This window comes from Myotis myotis, unplaced genomic scaffold (assembly GCF_014108235.1).
Source record: "Myotis myotis isolate mMyoMyo1 unplaced genomic scaffold, mMyoMyo1.p scaffold_m19_p_3, whole genome shotgun sequence".
NCBI lineage: Eukaryota > Metazoa > Chordata > Mammalia > Chiroptera > Vespertilionidae > Myotis > Myotis myotis.
Window position 1 is genome coordinate 197,826,781 of NW_023416335.1, and position 17,158 is coordinate 197,843,938.

Genomic DNA, 17,158 nt, shown 5'->3' on the forward strand with positions numbered 1-17,158 from the left:
CCTCGCCCCACCCAGGCTGCAGCAGAGGCTTTTGCATATGAATGCCCTGGCCCTTTGCAACCTGAAAATTACCTAACAAATTGTAGCTGGGCCAGACAGACCCAGAACTTCCAAGAAAAGGCCCAAGGCCCCACAGCAGCTTGCATTGCTTCACAGCTGGGCCTCATCTGGGCACCTCCAAACCCCAAAAAGGGAAGGGGAATCTGCAGTTCTCTTCGTAGCTCCTGCTGGGTAACCTCAGGCAGAGGCTAAATTAGCACCTCCTTAGATCCAAGAGCCAGTATACCCAGTGGTCACAGGGGGACCATCCAGATTACAACTCCTCAGATCCATAAGGGACACACTCAGGGGGCAGACTCAGTGAGCACCAAAGCCCCACTGAAGCAAGTCTTGCTCCAGAAGGGTGTCTTCAGCACAGAAGTTCTCCCACTGCAGACACAGCTGATTCTCACAGCCAATTGGCCTGGAGGTCAATTCCTCCCATTGATACCTACAACAATCAAGGCATAACTACAAGACTGTGCACAAAGCCCACAAGGGGGTGCACCAAGAGTGTCCACCTCAGGTAACTGGGAAGGCTGAGCCACTGGGCCCTATAGGACACCTAGCACACAAAACCACTCTACCAACACAGGGAAGCATAAAAAATGTGGAGACAAAGAAACAGGTCACAAATGACAGAAATGGAGGAAAGCAAACGACTGGATATAGAGTTCAAAACCACGTTTATAAGGTTTTTCAAGAATTTTATGGAAACCGCCGATAAATTTCGTAAGACCCTCAAAAAGACGGGTGAGACCGCCAATAAATGTAGTGAGATCCTCAAGAAATCTAGTGAGACGATCGAGGGTATGAAAAAGGACCAACTAGAAATTAAGCACACACTGACTGAAATAAAGGATATTATGCAGAGTTCCAACAGCAGACTAGAGGATCGCAAGAATCAAGTCAAAGATTTGAAATACGAAGAAGCAAAAAACACCCAACCAGAAAAACAAAATGAAAAAAGAATCCAAAAATATGAAGATAGTGTAAGGAGCCTCTGGGACAGCTTCAAGCATACCAACATCCGAATTATAGGGGTGCCAGAAGAAGAGAGAGAGCAAAATATTGAAAACCTATTTCAAGAAAATAATGACAGAAAACTTCCCCTACCTGGTGCAAGAAATAGACTTACAAGTCCAGGAAGCGCAGAGAACCCCAAACAAAAGGAATCCAAAGAGGACCACACCAAGACACATCATAATAAAATGCCAAGAGCAAAAGACAAAGAGAGAATCTTAAAAGCAGCAAGAGAATGACAGTCAGTTACCTACAAGGAGTAACCATATGACTGTCAGCTGATTTCTCAACAGAAACTTTGCAGGCAAGAAGGAAATGGCAAAAAATATTCAAAGTGATGAATGCCAAGAACCTACAACCAAGATTACTTTACCCAGCAACGCTGTCATTCAAAATTGAAGGTCAGATAAAGAGCTTCACAGATAAGGAAAAGCTAAAGGACTTCATCACCACCAAACCAGTATTATATGAAATGCTGAAAGGTAGCCTTTAAGAAGAGGAAGAAGAAGAAAAATGTAAAGATACAAATTATGAACAACAAATACACATCTATCAACAAGTGAATCTAAAAATCAAGTGAATAAATAATCCGATGAACAGAATAAACTGGTGATTATAATAGAATTAGGGGCATAGAAAGGGAGTGGACTAACTATTCTTGGGGGGGAAAGGGGAGGGGATGTGGGAAGAGACTGGACAAAAATCATGCACCTATGGATGAGGACAGTGGGGGGGGGGGGGTGAGTGCGGAGGGGGGGTGGGAACCGGGTGGAGGGGAGCTATGGGGGGAGAAAAGAGAAACAACTGTAATAATCTGATTAATAAAGATTTAATTATTTAAAAAAGAACAGAACAATACTCTACTTCTTGTTATGGTTTGAACTATGTCCCCTCAAAATTGATATGCTGAAATTCTAATCTCCAGTACCTCATAATGTGAATGCATATGTAGATAAGGCTTTTAAAGAGACAATCGTATATAGTAAAAGGCTAATATGCAAATAGACCGAACAGCAGAACAACCAAACAACTGGTCACTATGACATGCGCTGACCACCAGGGGCCAGACCAAGGCAGGGCGCCAGTCGCTGTCATTGGGGCAAGCCTCTGATGGTTACTGAAAATTCTTTGCTCCCGCGCACCATGGTCCCACCCGGCGCTCACACCCGCTGCCAGGGCCAGAGCCTCTGCTCTGCTGTTTAAACCACTCAGTGTGTGCTTCTTTGTTATGGCAGTGCTATCACACTAATAAGCTTAGGTATTAGAAGAAGTTGCTCTAAATTATAGGCTATTTTTTAAATTTTGGCAGTTTATAAATATATATTAAACATATTACATTTATAATTATTTTAAAAGTTGTATTTTTTTGTGTGTTTTTTTAAATATATTTTATTGATTTTTTTACAGAGAGGAAGGGCGAGGGATAGAGAGTTAGAAACATCAATGAGAGAGAAACATCGATCAGCTGCCTCTTGCACACTCCCTACTGGGGATGTGCCCGCAACCAAGGCACACGCCCTTGACCGGAATCGAACCTGGGACCTTTGAGTCCGCAGGTCGATGCTCTATCCACCGAGCCAAACAGGTTAGGGAAAAAGTTGTATGTTTTTAAAGTTAGATAGGTTAACTGAGAAATGAAACATAAGGAATGAAAGTGGATCCCTATACATGGGAATTCAGTATACTACCCTCTTAACATTTAAGTGTGTTTGAAAATTTTCCATAATAAAAAGTTAAAACATAACCTAGCAATTCCACTCCTACATATCTAGGGGTCTAGAATTTAAATTGCTGGGAGAAAATTTATATTTGTATCAGAAAAAATGTATAGATTATAGAATGAGATTTTAATTCCTTTGGCACGTGTTAATAAAACTGATTGAAATAAACCTAGATTAGAAGTTAGAAATCCTGGAAACTAGCCTTCACTCTGAAGAAAAATTACTAGTTCAATGATGCATTACTTAAGGAAAACAATTTTGGGAGGTGTGGGAGAGGGCTGGAAACAACAGGATTACCCAATAATAGACAAATGGCTGTGAATGCCTGGGGAAACAGTGGGGAGAAATGAATTTCGATTTAGAAGACCCATGCTTGAGTTTCAGCTGTGCCATTCTACTGTTTATAAGGTGTTGAGCAAATATCTTTATCTTCATTTTCTCATCATTTTAGTCAGAAAGGTAGAAGAAAGAAACGAATGAGAAACACACAAGACTGTTGGAAACATAAAGCGGTGAGGATTAGATCCCAAAATCTGGCACAAAGAAAAATTAAAGTGATAAAATAGTTCTATGTTTGTTTCTCCAAAGTAATTTCCAGGCTACCCCCTTTTGTTTTTAAATATTTTTTAAATTGATTTTTAGAGAGAGAAATATTGATATGAAAGCAAAACATTGATCAGCTGCCTCCTGCACACCCCCAGCCAGGAATCTAGCCCACAACCAGGGCATGTGCCCTGACTGGGAACTGAACCAGCAACCTTTCGTGGTACGGGATGATGCCCAGCTGAGCCACACTGCCCAGGGCAGGCTACCTTCCTTTTATGTAACAACAAAGGCATGAGATCAGAAATCCCCTTTGAAACTAAGAACCTATATTAAGTCAATATTAAACAAATGGGCAAAGTAGGTCAAACTATTTTGGAATCCCACTTTTAAAGAGAGGACGTAAAAAAATTTTTTCCCAATAACATAACCTATTTCATTTAAACACTTTTATTCAACTATGATTTTTAACTGCAATAATGAAAAAGGTACCACATAAACAAGGCAAATTTTAGTTTGAAGGACTCCTAGATCAATGGAGACAAACAAAACAGAATTTTAACATTCAAAGAACACAAATGTAGAATCATTTTAACTTTAAGCAGAGAAAGTAGGTTACAAATAAAAATTCATGTAATATATGTTTAACTAAAGACAAATGCCAAAAGTTGTCCAAGGTGTATATATATATATATATATATATAGACATTAAAACCAGGCCAAAAAATTCTGTGTAGCTAAAAGGATAACTTCATTATTTATTTTTTCCAATTAAATACAGTTTTATATTTATGTAGCAGAAATATCAATGGAGTTTGACTAAAGGGAAAAAATTATCTTATTCTATAAATAGCCTAACTGTCATTAAACAGTCACCAAGTATAAACATAAGTAAAAATTCAGGGATAAAATGAAACACGAATACTACATAATTCCTGACATCAAGTATCCTACAAGCTAGTGAGGGAAAAGAACATATGAACAAATAATAATATGTTAAAAGGCTATACTAGAATCGTATACTACACACAACGATAACAAGAGTAAAGAACAATGGACCTTTGCTTCTTTTTTCACATTTATAAAACTAAAAAACTTAGCAAGAAAAAAAACAACTTCCCAAGTCCTGAACAAATGATAACGAAACAGGAAACCCTCTTACTTGGAAAATCCTTTCCATCTGGATAGTAATATTCTGTGAATTCTATATAGACAGCTGACATTTCTTGTGGAAGATACAGGGATTTTTTATTGCAAGAAATCATACTTTTGGGGGAAGAACGACATTGTTCTGCTGTAGAGACCTAAAAAAATAATTAAATTTCCTAAAGTAACACTGAATATCAAAGCCCTTATGCAGCATAAATATCACTTCAAACCCTTAAAACTGCTTCCAATAATTTCTGAATGGTTAATTTCCAAAGAAAATTTTATTATATAATTAACTTCACATTAAGTTATTTTAAAATCAACTATTCAGAAAATTATAATCTCTTTGGAATATTATCAATTACAAAATCAACTTGTACAACATTCATTGCGAACTTATTATTTTGAGCTTTAAGATAACAGACAGAATATTTCTATAAGATAATACAAATAAGTCAATGGCAGGGTCTGGACATAGTTCTAAGTCCACAAGATTAAAAAGCTTCTCTAATATATACTTTATAATAATTCTCTACTCAAATTTCTTTATTAAGAAAAGTATTATATACAGTTTTAGTTTGAGATGATAAAAAATTATGAAGATAAAGTGGTGATAGTTGTACAACAATGTGAATATACTTAATGCCAATGAACTCCACACTTAAAAATGATTAAGATGGTAATTTTTATGTTACATATATTTTACAATAAAAATAATACAATTATGCTCCTCAAATCCTTTAAATTATTAAAAATACACTATTAGTTTTAAGGTTCTCATTATACTCACCCCAAAACTGATGATTTATAATTATATTAAAAATGTATATACTAATTTCCCCAAAGTTCAACCAATAGAGTTTTATCAATTTCACTTATTTATGCTTACCTAGTAGATTAGAGATGTATCTACAAGTAATTTTTTTCATTCATTCAACAAACATGTATATTTCTCACAAAGTGAAATGCTTTTTCAATAGTTTTCTCCTATGTAAGTTACTAATCAAACCTTTTGATTATTTGTAGTCTATAAATTTAAGTCAGTTCTTTATATTATCTAATTAAGAAGCTTTTCTCTGCATATATGAAAATAAATCCTTTTCAAGTCAAAGTGTCAAGTTATTTTAATAGTCAATGGCTTATTCCCCCTTTTTCTTTAATAGTTAGAAAGTTATTAAAAATGGAATGAATATCCTATTTTATTTTCTTCCAGTTACTGTTGTTTTGTTTTCGTGTATTTGTATTTGTATATGTGGAATTTCTTTACCATATTTCACCTTCAACCATTTGAGATTATGGATAATTCATTACCATTTAAATTTATCAAATCTTCCTAATTTAAAGTCTGTTTCAAATGAAATGCACTATGTATAGAATGTAAAGAAAGAAGCAAGTGCACAATAAAAAACACACATACACAACTTATAAATCAGGATTTCCCAAAATTAGCACCATTTAGGGCCAGATAATTCTTTGTTGTGGGGGCCATCCAGTACATTGTACAATGTTAAGCAGAATCACTGGTCTCTACCCACTAATGTCAGTAGCAACCTCCTCCAACTGTGATAACCAAATTGTCCTCAGACAATACCAAATATCCCCTAGGGAGTGAAATTGGCCTCAACTGAAAATCTATGAGTAAAATGAAAACTTTTCAGATAAAACTAAGTTCAAAGTCATAGGCTTATCAAAATAAATGAGAACATTTCATAAATGCTAATACACATCTGAAATACTTCCTTTTATTTTTAAAAAATACATCACATATTCTATTGTGTTGGTCTCAAGGACTGTGAGGTTAGACCATGTTGTGAGATCACAGCCCGAATAATATTTTTAGTGGAAATAGAATATAGAGTTCTTAGCTATAAAATTATGTGCACTATATAGACAATACTTGGTAGTTGAATAAAGCAAAAAGGTATTTTAGTTTCTTCCACTAAGACAATTGTGTAATAAGGAATCTGGACTACAGAGGAAGGTCTGGCCTTTGTCCCTGCCCCTGGGAGGCAATTCTAAGCTACTGGAATTTCCATTCATGGTGGATGACCCCAGGACCACAACACGATAGTTTATGCCCACAAGATGTCTCAGAGTAGGACTGGCCACATTTTGATTGCCTTAGTAGTGCCTAGGGTGGACACCTTGGGTCACGGGGTATCAGTCTACCTAGAGACTGAATTCAACTACGTGGGCAATATTTCATGCATACTGGTATATGTCCATGTCAGGAGGCTAAGGTGTCCTGAGGAAAAAAGCAAGTTCTGAATTTAGAACCCTCCCAGGCTCCATGTTATGCTCTCCTATGGCTGATTCTAATTTATATTCTTTCCCCTGTAATAAATGTGACTCTGACTATAATTGATTTCAGCAAGTTCTGTGAATTTTTCCAGAGAATTCTCCAATCAGTGGGCAGCTTATGGAAACTCCTGAACTTGAGTTGCTATCAGAAGTCTGGTGCAGACTTGGCAATTTAAAAGGACTTCGAGCTTAACCACACAATGAGCCTAACCCTGGGAAACTATACACACAGAAATTAATGAACTAATATTTTCTATCCTATCTAATTTAGTCACTTCACAAAACTAGTCAAGATGTTTTAAAACAAAATGGTGGCATTAGTTTAGAAAAGTTGCTTGCAGAAGATACTAAACGTATTTATCAGAAGATTTAATTTAAAAAGTGAAACATACCTGATATATATTGAAATCTGCAAGTCTAACCACAACAGAACTAGACATTAACTTAGCTTTGGACTGTTGAGAAAACACTGAAGGTATTCTGGAAGTCCCTTTCACAGCAGAGTCTTTCTCTGTGGGAAAAAAATTCCTTTCAGTTTACTGCAAATATTTTTTTCTAACAGTCATTCTTTTACTGTTAGGACAGCTACTAAAAATAAAGGGAAACTCTGATTTCTCAAATGAGATAATATATGTGGAAATACTTTACTAATATATGTAAATTGATATAAAAATGTTAAGTTATTGTGATTATTTTTTCATGTTGATTAGCCCTTAACTAGGAATCACATCACATTTAAGGTACTTTCATGTGATAACTTTTGGCTGAAATATTTATTAAGAGAAGTCTAAACATTTAAGAGTCAAATATTCTATCTGGGTATTAACCTTATATATTTTTAAAAAGTGTTTTGTTCCATACACATATGGTCTGAATGAGATGCAGGATATTCATACACTAATTAAACACAATAGTTATTCACAGAAACCACCATTTTATGAACACACACACACACACACACACACACACCAGGGTAATGCCATAAATACAATATCAGGGGAATGCCATAATGTTGTTATAAGTAAAATACCTGTTTGTGTGTGCTGGGGAGAGGCATGGGTTGGGGATTTAGGTGGTGAACCTACATTATGATCCTTTATAGCCTGTTTAAGCATTTCAACGTTGCACTCAAATTCATGTAACAACTCGTCAGCCCATCCATTTTTTGTCTTGGTTGCATCACTAAAATACATCCAATGATTACAACTATCTCCTGAAAAATGAATAACAAGAAATTGCACTGAAAAGTTCACCATTTTCATTTATTCTCTTATGCTTTTAGTGAGATTTATTCATATTCAAGGGATTCTTCACTTTCCCAATAAATTTATAGCCTTTACCTACTACAGGTTTTAATATTCCTAGAAAATATGAGCAAACATTTGGAATAGAGGGAAAGAAGATCAAAAGGAAATAATCTAGGAGGGTTTCCACCTAGAAGCAACCCTTGCTAAAATGTCACTCAAAGTTTCCAATGGAAGCAGCACTGCTGGTGTACCTTCGCTGAATGCTCCACCACCTGGTATAGCTCCACCAGACAGAATCCCAGAGAACACCAGCATAGAAAATAGTCTTTTCATCAAAGATCCATTGAAAAGTGATTGACAAAAACTTACCCATAAAAATGATGAGGATTATTAAAAAACTGAAGAAATCAATAAAAATTCCCAAGATAGACATCAGTCATAAAGATATCTATACTAATAAAAGGATAATATGCTAATTACACCGGACGTCTTCCAGACCACCTTTGGGATGTCCTTCCTGACAAAGCCGGCCAGGGCAACGCTGCCCACGGTCCCAGGCACATGTGGCTGCGGCCGGCCTGGGCAAACTCACCCCTGGTCCCAGGTGCCTGTGGCTGGCCAGAGGGAGGGAAGCCCAGGTTCCAAGTGCCTGTGATCGGCCCGAGGAGGGGAGGCTGGGTCCCTGGTGCGGGGCCAAGGCAGAGGCAGTTAGGGGCAATCAGACCAGCAGGGGAGCAGTTACTGATGATCAGGCAGACAGGCAGAGGTGGTTAGGAGCAATCAGGCAGGCAAGCAGAGGGGTTAGGGGCGATCAGGCAGGCAGGCAAGCACTTAGGAGCCAGCGGTCCCGAATGTGAGAGGGATGTCCCAAATTGGAGAGGGTGCAGGCCAGGCTGAGAGACCCTACACCCATCCGCGCCCCCCCCCACCCCCCCGGCCATGCACGAATTTCTAGTATCTATATAGAAGTTTTTACAGAAATAATTTAAAAATCAGGATTATGTTTCTCTGTAGCAACTAATGAAAGAAATCTACACTAATAAAAGAAAAAGACGCTAATTGACCGTACCTTCGCTATGCCCAAGCCACGCTCACCAGCCAATTAGAGCGACTATATGCAAATTAACCAAATCAAGATGGCGGCCGGCAGCCACGGAGCTGGAGCAAGCCGGAGGCTTGGTTGCCCCGGCGATGGAGGAAGGTAAGCTTCCCGCCTGCCCTGACCAGCTGTGGCCTCCGCAAAAAGCAAGAAAGTTTCAATTATAGAAGCTAAATAAATCCCAGATACCTGCTTCCAGCCAGCCTCTACTGGGAGCTTGGGTGGCTGTGGGCTGTGGCCAGACTGAAAACAGCCATCAGCCCCTCACCCAGGCTGGCCAGGCACCCCAGCAGGGAACCCTACCCTGAAGGGGTGGTGGCCAGCCTGCAAACAGCCATCAGCCCCTCACCCAGGCTGGCCAGGCACCCCAGGGGGGACCCCCATCCCTGAAGGGGGTGTGGCCAGCCTGAAAATGGCCCTGAGCCCCTCACCCAGGCTGGCCAGGCACCCCAGCAGGGACCCCCATCCTGAAGGGGCTGTTGCCAGCCTGAAAACAGTCATCAGCCCCTCACCCAGGCTGGCCAGGCACGCCAGCAGGACCCCCCACCCTGAAGGAGGTGTAGCCAGCCTGCAAACGGCCCTCAGCCCTTCACCCAGGCTGGCCAGGCACCCCAGCGGGACTCCCACCCTGATCTGGGACATGCGTCAGGGCAAACCAGCCGGTCCCCACCCATGCACCAGGCCTCTATCCTATACAATAAAAGGTAATATGCAAATTGACCCTAACAGCAGAAAGACTGGGAATGACTGGTCACTATGACACACACTGACCACCAGGGGGCAGATGCTCAATGCAGGAGCTGCCCTCTGGTGGTCAGTGTGCTCCCACAGGGGGAGCTCTGCTCAGCCACAAGCCAGGCTGACAGCTGCCAGTACAGCGGTGGTGGTGGGAGCCTCTCCCGCCTCCTCAACAGCGCTAAGGATGTCCGATTGCATCTAGGCCTGCTCCCCACTGGCAAGTGGACATCCCCCGAGGGCTGCCGGGCTGCAGAGGGATGTCTGACTACCAGCTTAGGCCCAATCCCCCGGGAGCGTGGTCATCCCCCGAGGGGTCCCAGACTGCGAGAGGGCACAGGCCGGGCTGAGGGACCCTCCTGAGTGCACAAAGTTTTGTGCACCGGGCCTCTAGTATGTATATAAAAGGGTTAAGAAAAGAAAATCTACTTTATAACTAAAAGTTTTACCTCAAAATATGAATGATTTCTACTGTTAAAAATATTTTAGGTATATGTAGCTAACTTATGAATCCGGAGAAATAAAATATAAGAAAAAGCCCCTCTAACAAAAATCAAAACAAATAGTACAATCCTTAAAAGCTGTCAGGTAGTGATATAGAAAGGACAAACAATGGTAGATAACAGATTGTAAACAGAAAAATGTTATCACTTTTTAAAATCCTAGAAAACTCAGTTATTTGTGTGAATTAAAAACAACAAACCACATACCACCAAAATGCAGAGATGTACATAAGGTCAAATTACTTAATTTGGCCATAAACATACATTCTTTTGCTTTTATAAATTATTTGAGGTGAGGAACCTATCACTATTTGATTATTAAGGAGCCTAATTAAATCTTATTGACAAAATTTCAAAAATAGAGAAAATTTTTTTTAATGTACCTGGACTTCTATGACTTTGCTAAAATCTTTGTTATTCTTTTGCTTTAAATTCTTTTCATTTTTAAAATATCATTAAAAAATTTAAACATATTAATAAACTTTTTGGGTAACAACGGAATAACACAAATATATATCCTCTGTATTATGATTTTTTTAAAAAGTTTTAAATTAGTTATTTAGATTATTGCCATTGTCTAACAACTATACTTTCTAATAATCTACATAAACCTCAATATAAAATGCATGAAAATTTCCTATGGCAATTATATTTTCTTGGTAAGACACTATAGGTGGGAAAAAGACAAAAGCCTTGATTTCCTTTTGCTTTAAAAGTGTGAAGAAGAGAGCACTCCATCAGCAGAGGCCCTGCCACACAAGGAGGAATGAAAGGGCGGACTTTGTTTTTCTAGTGCAGTTTGGAGAAAAATAGATAGGATGGAGCTCAGTCTGAAAAGAGCAAGAACACGAATAAGCTAATTTAGGCCTTTGTCTTCATTTCAATTCTAAAGAAAAGAATGCAATGAAGAGTTCTATCAGGGGAGAGGAATAAACTGGAATTACAACTGAAATACGGAAAGGCTTCCTGAATAATCAACGGAAAACTCACAAGAGAGAACCCTGATACCCAAGGACCAAAGGTGGAGACCACATAGAGACTGGTAGGAGGGGCGGAGGTGCCAAAGGGCTGGTCGGGCACCCAGAGATGGCAAGTGAAGTCCCAGAGAGATATCTCAGCTGTGTGTGTGTGTGGCGGGGTGGGGGGTGGGGGGGGGGGGGTAGTGCCACTGAGAACTCTGGTATCTAATCCAGAAGCTGGGCTCCCAAGCAGAGAACACCAAACTGCAGAAGGTAGCCAGATAACTAGCTGTGAAAAGCAGTGGGGTGCTGTCTGCCAGGGAGTGGCAGCTGAAAGTTCAGGCACCGTATTAAAGGGCCAATGCACAAAATTTCCCTGTGGAGCCACCCACCTCGTGCTCTGGCAGAGGGAGGGTGAAGTGGACTGGAGCTGTGAGACCAGAACCCAGGACAGGGGACTCGGAGGACAGAGTTCAGAAGGCAGACACCCCAAGTTTCCAGGGCTGAATCATTCCCTCACACAGCAGAGGACACCTTTCCCACATAGACATCTGCCTTGCCTGGGGAAAAGACAGTTGACACAACCTATTGGAAAAGATCTTGCGCTGGGGCCACTTAAGAGATAAAAAATAACAATTAGCCTCCAGGCAGAAGCAACTGTTCCACCCTGCTGAAAAACTCTCACTACACCTTAGGATGATTGCCTCGGGGCAATTCAAATCAGAATCCTATTAGTCTGTAGACAGAGGCGGTATCTGGTGGCTTTGAGTCTTTGCCTGATCCAATTAGTCAGAAACAGCCTTTAACACTTTCCTGCCATAGAAATTGAGAGGTGAAGAGGATCTACCTAATACATAGTCATAAATTCAAACAGACAACCAAAATGAGGAAACAAAGAAACAACCCCCAAATGAAAGAACTGGTAAATTCTCCAGAAGAAGAGATAAATGAGGCAGAGATAAAAAATTTATCTGAAACAGAGTTTAGAGTAATCATGTTAAAAATGCTCAACAGGAGAAATCAAGATGGCAGCATAGGTAAACAACTGAAATTGCTGCCTTGCACAACCACTTCAAAACTACAACTAAAAGACAAAACAGACATCATCCAGAACCACAGAAAGGCTGGCTGAGTGGGAATTCTACAACTAGAAGGAAAGAGAAAAGCACACTGAGACTCAGAGGAGGTGCAGAAGTAAAGTGCAGAGGTACGGAGGCGCACGTGGAAAGGGCTGGCAACCGAGGACGTGGTTGACTTTTTCAATCCGGAGGGAGTCACAAGCTCCGGACGGCTCTGAACTCCAGTTCTGGGTGAGTCTCTGGGGACCCAGACTCATATGGGGCAAAACTGGACTGTCTGGCAGCAGGTGGAACTTGAAGGCGGCTTTCTCCCAGAGGTGCTTGCAGTAATTACGGTGGGACACTGAGACCCGAGGACTCTTAGGGCAGGGCTGAGGGTAAGCCATAGCTGTTTGCTCTGCCCTGTTGATTCCCTGAGACCCTGCACCACCCAAGCTGTGCACAGAGGCTTTTGCATATGAATGGCCTGGCCCTTTGCAATCTAAAATTACCTAACAAATAAAACTGGGTCAGAGAGACCCAGAACATCCAAAAGAAGGCCCAAGGCCCCACAGCAGATTGCATTGCTTCACAGCTGGGCCTCATCTGGGCACCTCTAAAACCCAAACAAATAAGAGGAATCTACAGATCTCTCCCTAGCTCCTGCTGGGTAGCCTCAGGCAGAGGCTAAATTAGCACCTCCTTAGAGATCCAACAGCCAGTGTACCCCGTGGTCAGAGTGGGAACATCCAGATTACAACTCCTCAGATCCATAAGGGACACACTCAGGGGGCAGACTCAGTGAGCACCAAAGCCCCAATGAAGCAAGTCTTGCCCCAGAAGGGTGTCTCCAGCACAGAAGTTCTCCCACTGCAGACACAGCTGATTCTCACAGCCAATTGGCCTGGAGGTCAATTCCTCCCAGTGATACCTACAACAATCAAGGCTTAACTACAACAAGACTGTGAACAAAGCCCACAAAGGGGTGCACCAAGAGTGTCCACCTCAGGTAATTGGGGAGGCTGAGCCACTGGGTCCTATAGAACACCTAGCACAGAAAGCCACTCTATCAACACAGGGAAGCAGCCAAAATGCGGAGACAAAGACACAGGTCACAAATGACAGAAATGAAGGAAAGCAACCTACTGGATATAGAGTTCAAAACCACACTTTTAAGGTTTTTCAAGAATTTTCTAGAAACCACCGATAAATTTAGTGAGACCCTCAAGAAATCTAGTGAGACCCTAGAGGATATAAAAAAGGACTAACTAGAAATTAAGCATACACCGACTGAAATAAAGAATATTATACAGACTCCCAACAGCAGACTAGAGGATCGCAAGAATCAAGTCAAAGATTTGAAATACGAAGAAGCAAAAAACACCCAACCGGAAAAACAAAACGAAAAAAGAATCCAAAAATATGAAGATAGTGTAAGGAGTCTCTGGGACAACTTCAAGCATACCAACATCCGAATTATAGGGGTGCCAGAAGAAGAGAGAGAGCAAGATATTGAAAACCTATTTGAAGAAATAATGACAGAAAACTTCCCCTACCTGGTGCAAGAAATAGACTTACAAGTCTAGGAAGTGCAGAGAACCCCAAACAAAAGGAATCCAAAGAGGACCACACCAAGACACATCATAATTAAAATGCCAAGAGCAAAAGACAAAGAGAGAATCTTAAAAACAGCAAGAGAAAGACAGTCAGTTACCTACAAGGGAGTACCCATACAACTGTCAGCTGATTTCTCAACAGGAACTTTGCAGGCCAGAAGGAAATAGCAAGAAATATTCAAAGTGATGAATGCCAAGAACCTACAACCAAGATTACTTTACCCAGCAAAGCTATCATTCAGAATTGAAGGTCAGATAAAGAGTTTCACAGATAAGAAAATGCTAAAGGAGTTCATCACCACCAAACCAGTATTATATGAAATGCTGAAAGGTAGCCTTTAAGAAGAGGAAGAAGAAGAAAAATGTAAAGATACAAATTATGAACAACAAATACACATCTATCAACAAGTGAATCTAAAAATCAAGTGAATAAATAATCTGAGGAACAGAATAAACTGGTGAATATAATAGAATCAGGGGCATAGAAAGGAATGGACTGACTATTCTCAGGGGTGGGGGAAAGGGGTGTGGGGGGTGCGGGAAGAGACTGGACAAAAATCATACACCTATGGATGACGATAGTGCGGGGGGGGAGGGGTAAGGGCAGAGGGTGGGGTGGGAACCAGGTGGAGGGGAGCTATGGGGGGAAAAAAGAGGAGCAACTGTAATAATCTAAACAATAAAGATTTAATTTAAAAAAAATAAAAAAATAATAAAAAATAAATGCTCACCAGTCTGAAAAAAGATATAGTAACTATGAAAAAAAGAACAGTCTGAGTTAAAGAATGACATAACAGAAATAAAGAACACATTGGAAGGAATACACAGCAGCTTAGGGGAAACTGAAGATCTAATCAGTGAATTAGAAGACAGAGTTGAAAATATCACTCAATTAGAGAACCAAAAAGAAAAAAACAATTAAAAAACAGGAGGACAGCTTAAGGGAGCTGTGGGGCAATGAGAAACGTAACAATATTAGAATAGTAAGTGTGCCAGAAGAGGCAGAAAGGAAGAAAGGCATAGAGAAGGTGTTTGAAGAAATAAACTCCCTAACCTGGTAAAGGAAAAAGTCACACAAGTTCAGGAGGCACAAAGAACCCCCAACAAGAAGAGCCCAAACAGACCCAGGCCCAGACACATCATAATTAAAATGCCAAAAAATTAAAGACAAAGAGTGAATCTTAAAGGCAGCAAGAGAAAAGAAAACTGTTACCTACAAAGGAGTTCCTATAAGGCTGACACCTGACTTCTCATCAGAAACTCTACAGGCCAGAAGGGAATGGCATGAAGTACTCAAGGTAATGGAAAGCCAGGATCTGAGACCAAGATTACTATATCCAGCAAGGCTATCATTCAAAATAAACGGTCAAATAAAGAGCTTCCCAGTCAAAAAAAAAAAAAAAGGCTAAAGGAGTTCATTACCACCAAACCAGCATTACAAGAAATGCTAAAGGGATTTGTTGTAAGGGATTGCCAAGAAGAAACAGAGAGAGAAACCTAGCCATACAGAATTGAAATGGCTATAAATAAGTACTTATCAATAATAACCCTAAATATAACTGGATTAAATGCTCCAATCAAAAGGTGTAGGGTAGCTGAATGGATATAAAAACAAGACCCAACTATATGCTGTCTAAAAGAGACCTACCTCAAAACAAAAGACACACACAGGATGAAAGTGAAAGGATGGGGAAAAATTTTCCATGCAAATGGAAAAGAAAAAAAGCTGGAGTAGCAATACTCATATCCAACAAAATAGACTTTAAAAGCATCATACTAAGCGAAATAAGTCAGTCGGAGAGAGACAAATATCATATGATCTCACTCATTTGTGGAATATAATGAACAACATAAACTGATGAAAAAAAAGAGAGCCAGAGGGGGGAAAAATATTCTAGAATATAATATAAGTAATCCTGTTATTTGCAGATTTTTAATATTTCCTACAACTTTCGTGATATCATACTATGTTAGTACAGTTTTGGTAAGATTATTATACTTAAAATCCTTTTATTCTTGAAATATTAATGTATACTGTATGTAATATTATTATATGCAAGATCGTTTTTCTTGAATAATTGGTGTTTATTGCATATAACATTATATTTAAGATCGTTTTTCTTGAAATATTAAGGTTTATTGCATATAACATTCTATTTAAAATCATTTTTCTTGAAATAAAAAACAAAAAAATTACATCAAAGTAAAATAAATTGGTTTTATAATATAATGCAAGATTTATGTCATTTAAAGAAATTGTTATACATACCTGCTTTGTGATACGGATAATAATCTATAGTCAATTTTGTAAAAGACAGTTGCATAGCCCCTCCAGTAATACGTCTATTCGACTCTGGGAAAAGAAAAAAATGGATTTGAGAGAAAGTGAAAAGAATATTAAGCAAATATCAGAAACACTTATTTACCACACCTACAGTACAAGCAGTAATAACTGTCTCTCTATTATCATGAATAATACATTAAGGATTTTAGGAAATGCAATTCAATCTAGTAAGTATTAAGCCTCAATCCCTTGCAAGGTACTGGGATTAAAAATGAGGATGCAATCTACTTTTATATTTATAGCCCTAACCACATGTCAAGCATTGTTTTAAATACTTTAGGTAGACTTACTCATTTGCTATTCATAACAACCCTATAAGATAGGTACTATTATTAGTAGTATGCCCATTTTCTAAATAAAGAAATTAAGACACAAAGAAGTTAAGTAAAATAGGCCAATGTCATACAGCCAATAAGTGTAGAGTTGGTTTTGAACCCAGAAAATATTTACTACTACACTATATCATGTTTTCTCTTACTGAAGAGGAAACTGAGTCTATTAGGTTGGATTAGTTGTCTAAGATCACATAGCTAAATTAAGGTCAGAAGTACCTAAGTTAATGTAACTCCAACATAAAAATCAAATTTTATAATAGCATGGACAAATCAAATACAAATTAAGACAAAAGCTATGTACATACTCTCTACATTCATTTGATAACTCTAATTTATTTCAACTAGCAGAATTTCTAGTACAGACTTACAACCACTCATTTAAAACTCCTGGCCAAATATTTCAGAATTCAGGTTTTTTTTTAATATTTTATGAAAGTAATATGGTATCTATATATGCAAGACACATCATATTCTAAGCAGATTCGA

At 39.2% G+C, this 17,158-nt stretch overlaps 1 protein-coding gene across 11 annotated transcripts in view; it reads right to left on the reverse strand.

The window, feature by feature from the left end:
* Positions 1-17,158, reverse strand: part of UHRF1BP1L (UHRF1 binding protein 1 like) — an 84,407-nt gene that overhangs the window by 18,587 nt on the left and 48,662 nt on the right. For 10 of the 11 annotated variants that reach the window (XM_036297318.1, XM_036297319.1, XM_036297312.1 and 7 more), the window contains 4 exons: positions 16,263-16,346; positions 7,807-7,989; positions 7,169-7,287; positions 4,489-4,630 (listed from right to left, as the gene is read on the reverse strand). In XM_036297318.1, the coding sequence (XP_036153211.1) occupies positions 4,489-4,630; positions 7,169-7,287; positions 7,807-7,989; positions 16,263-16,346 (528 nt within the window). The remainder of the gene's footprint in view (positions 1-4,488; positions 4,631-7,168; positions 7,288-7,806; positions 7,990-16,262; positions 16,347-17,158) is intronic. The other variant, XM_036297320.1, reaches the window with a different exon arrangement.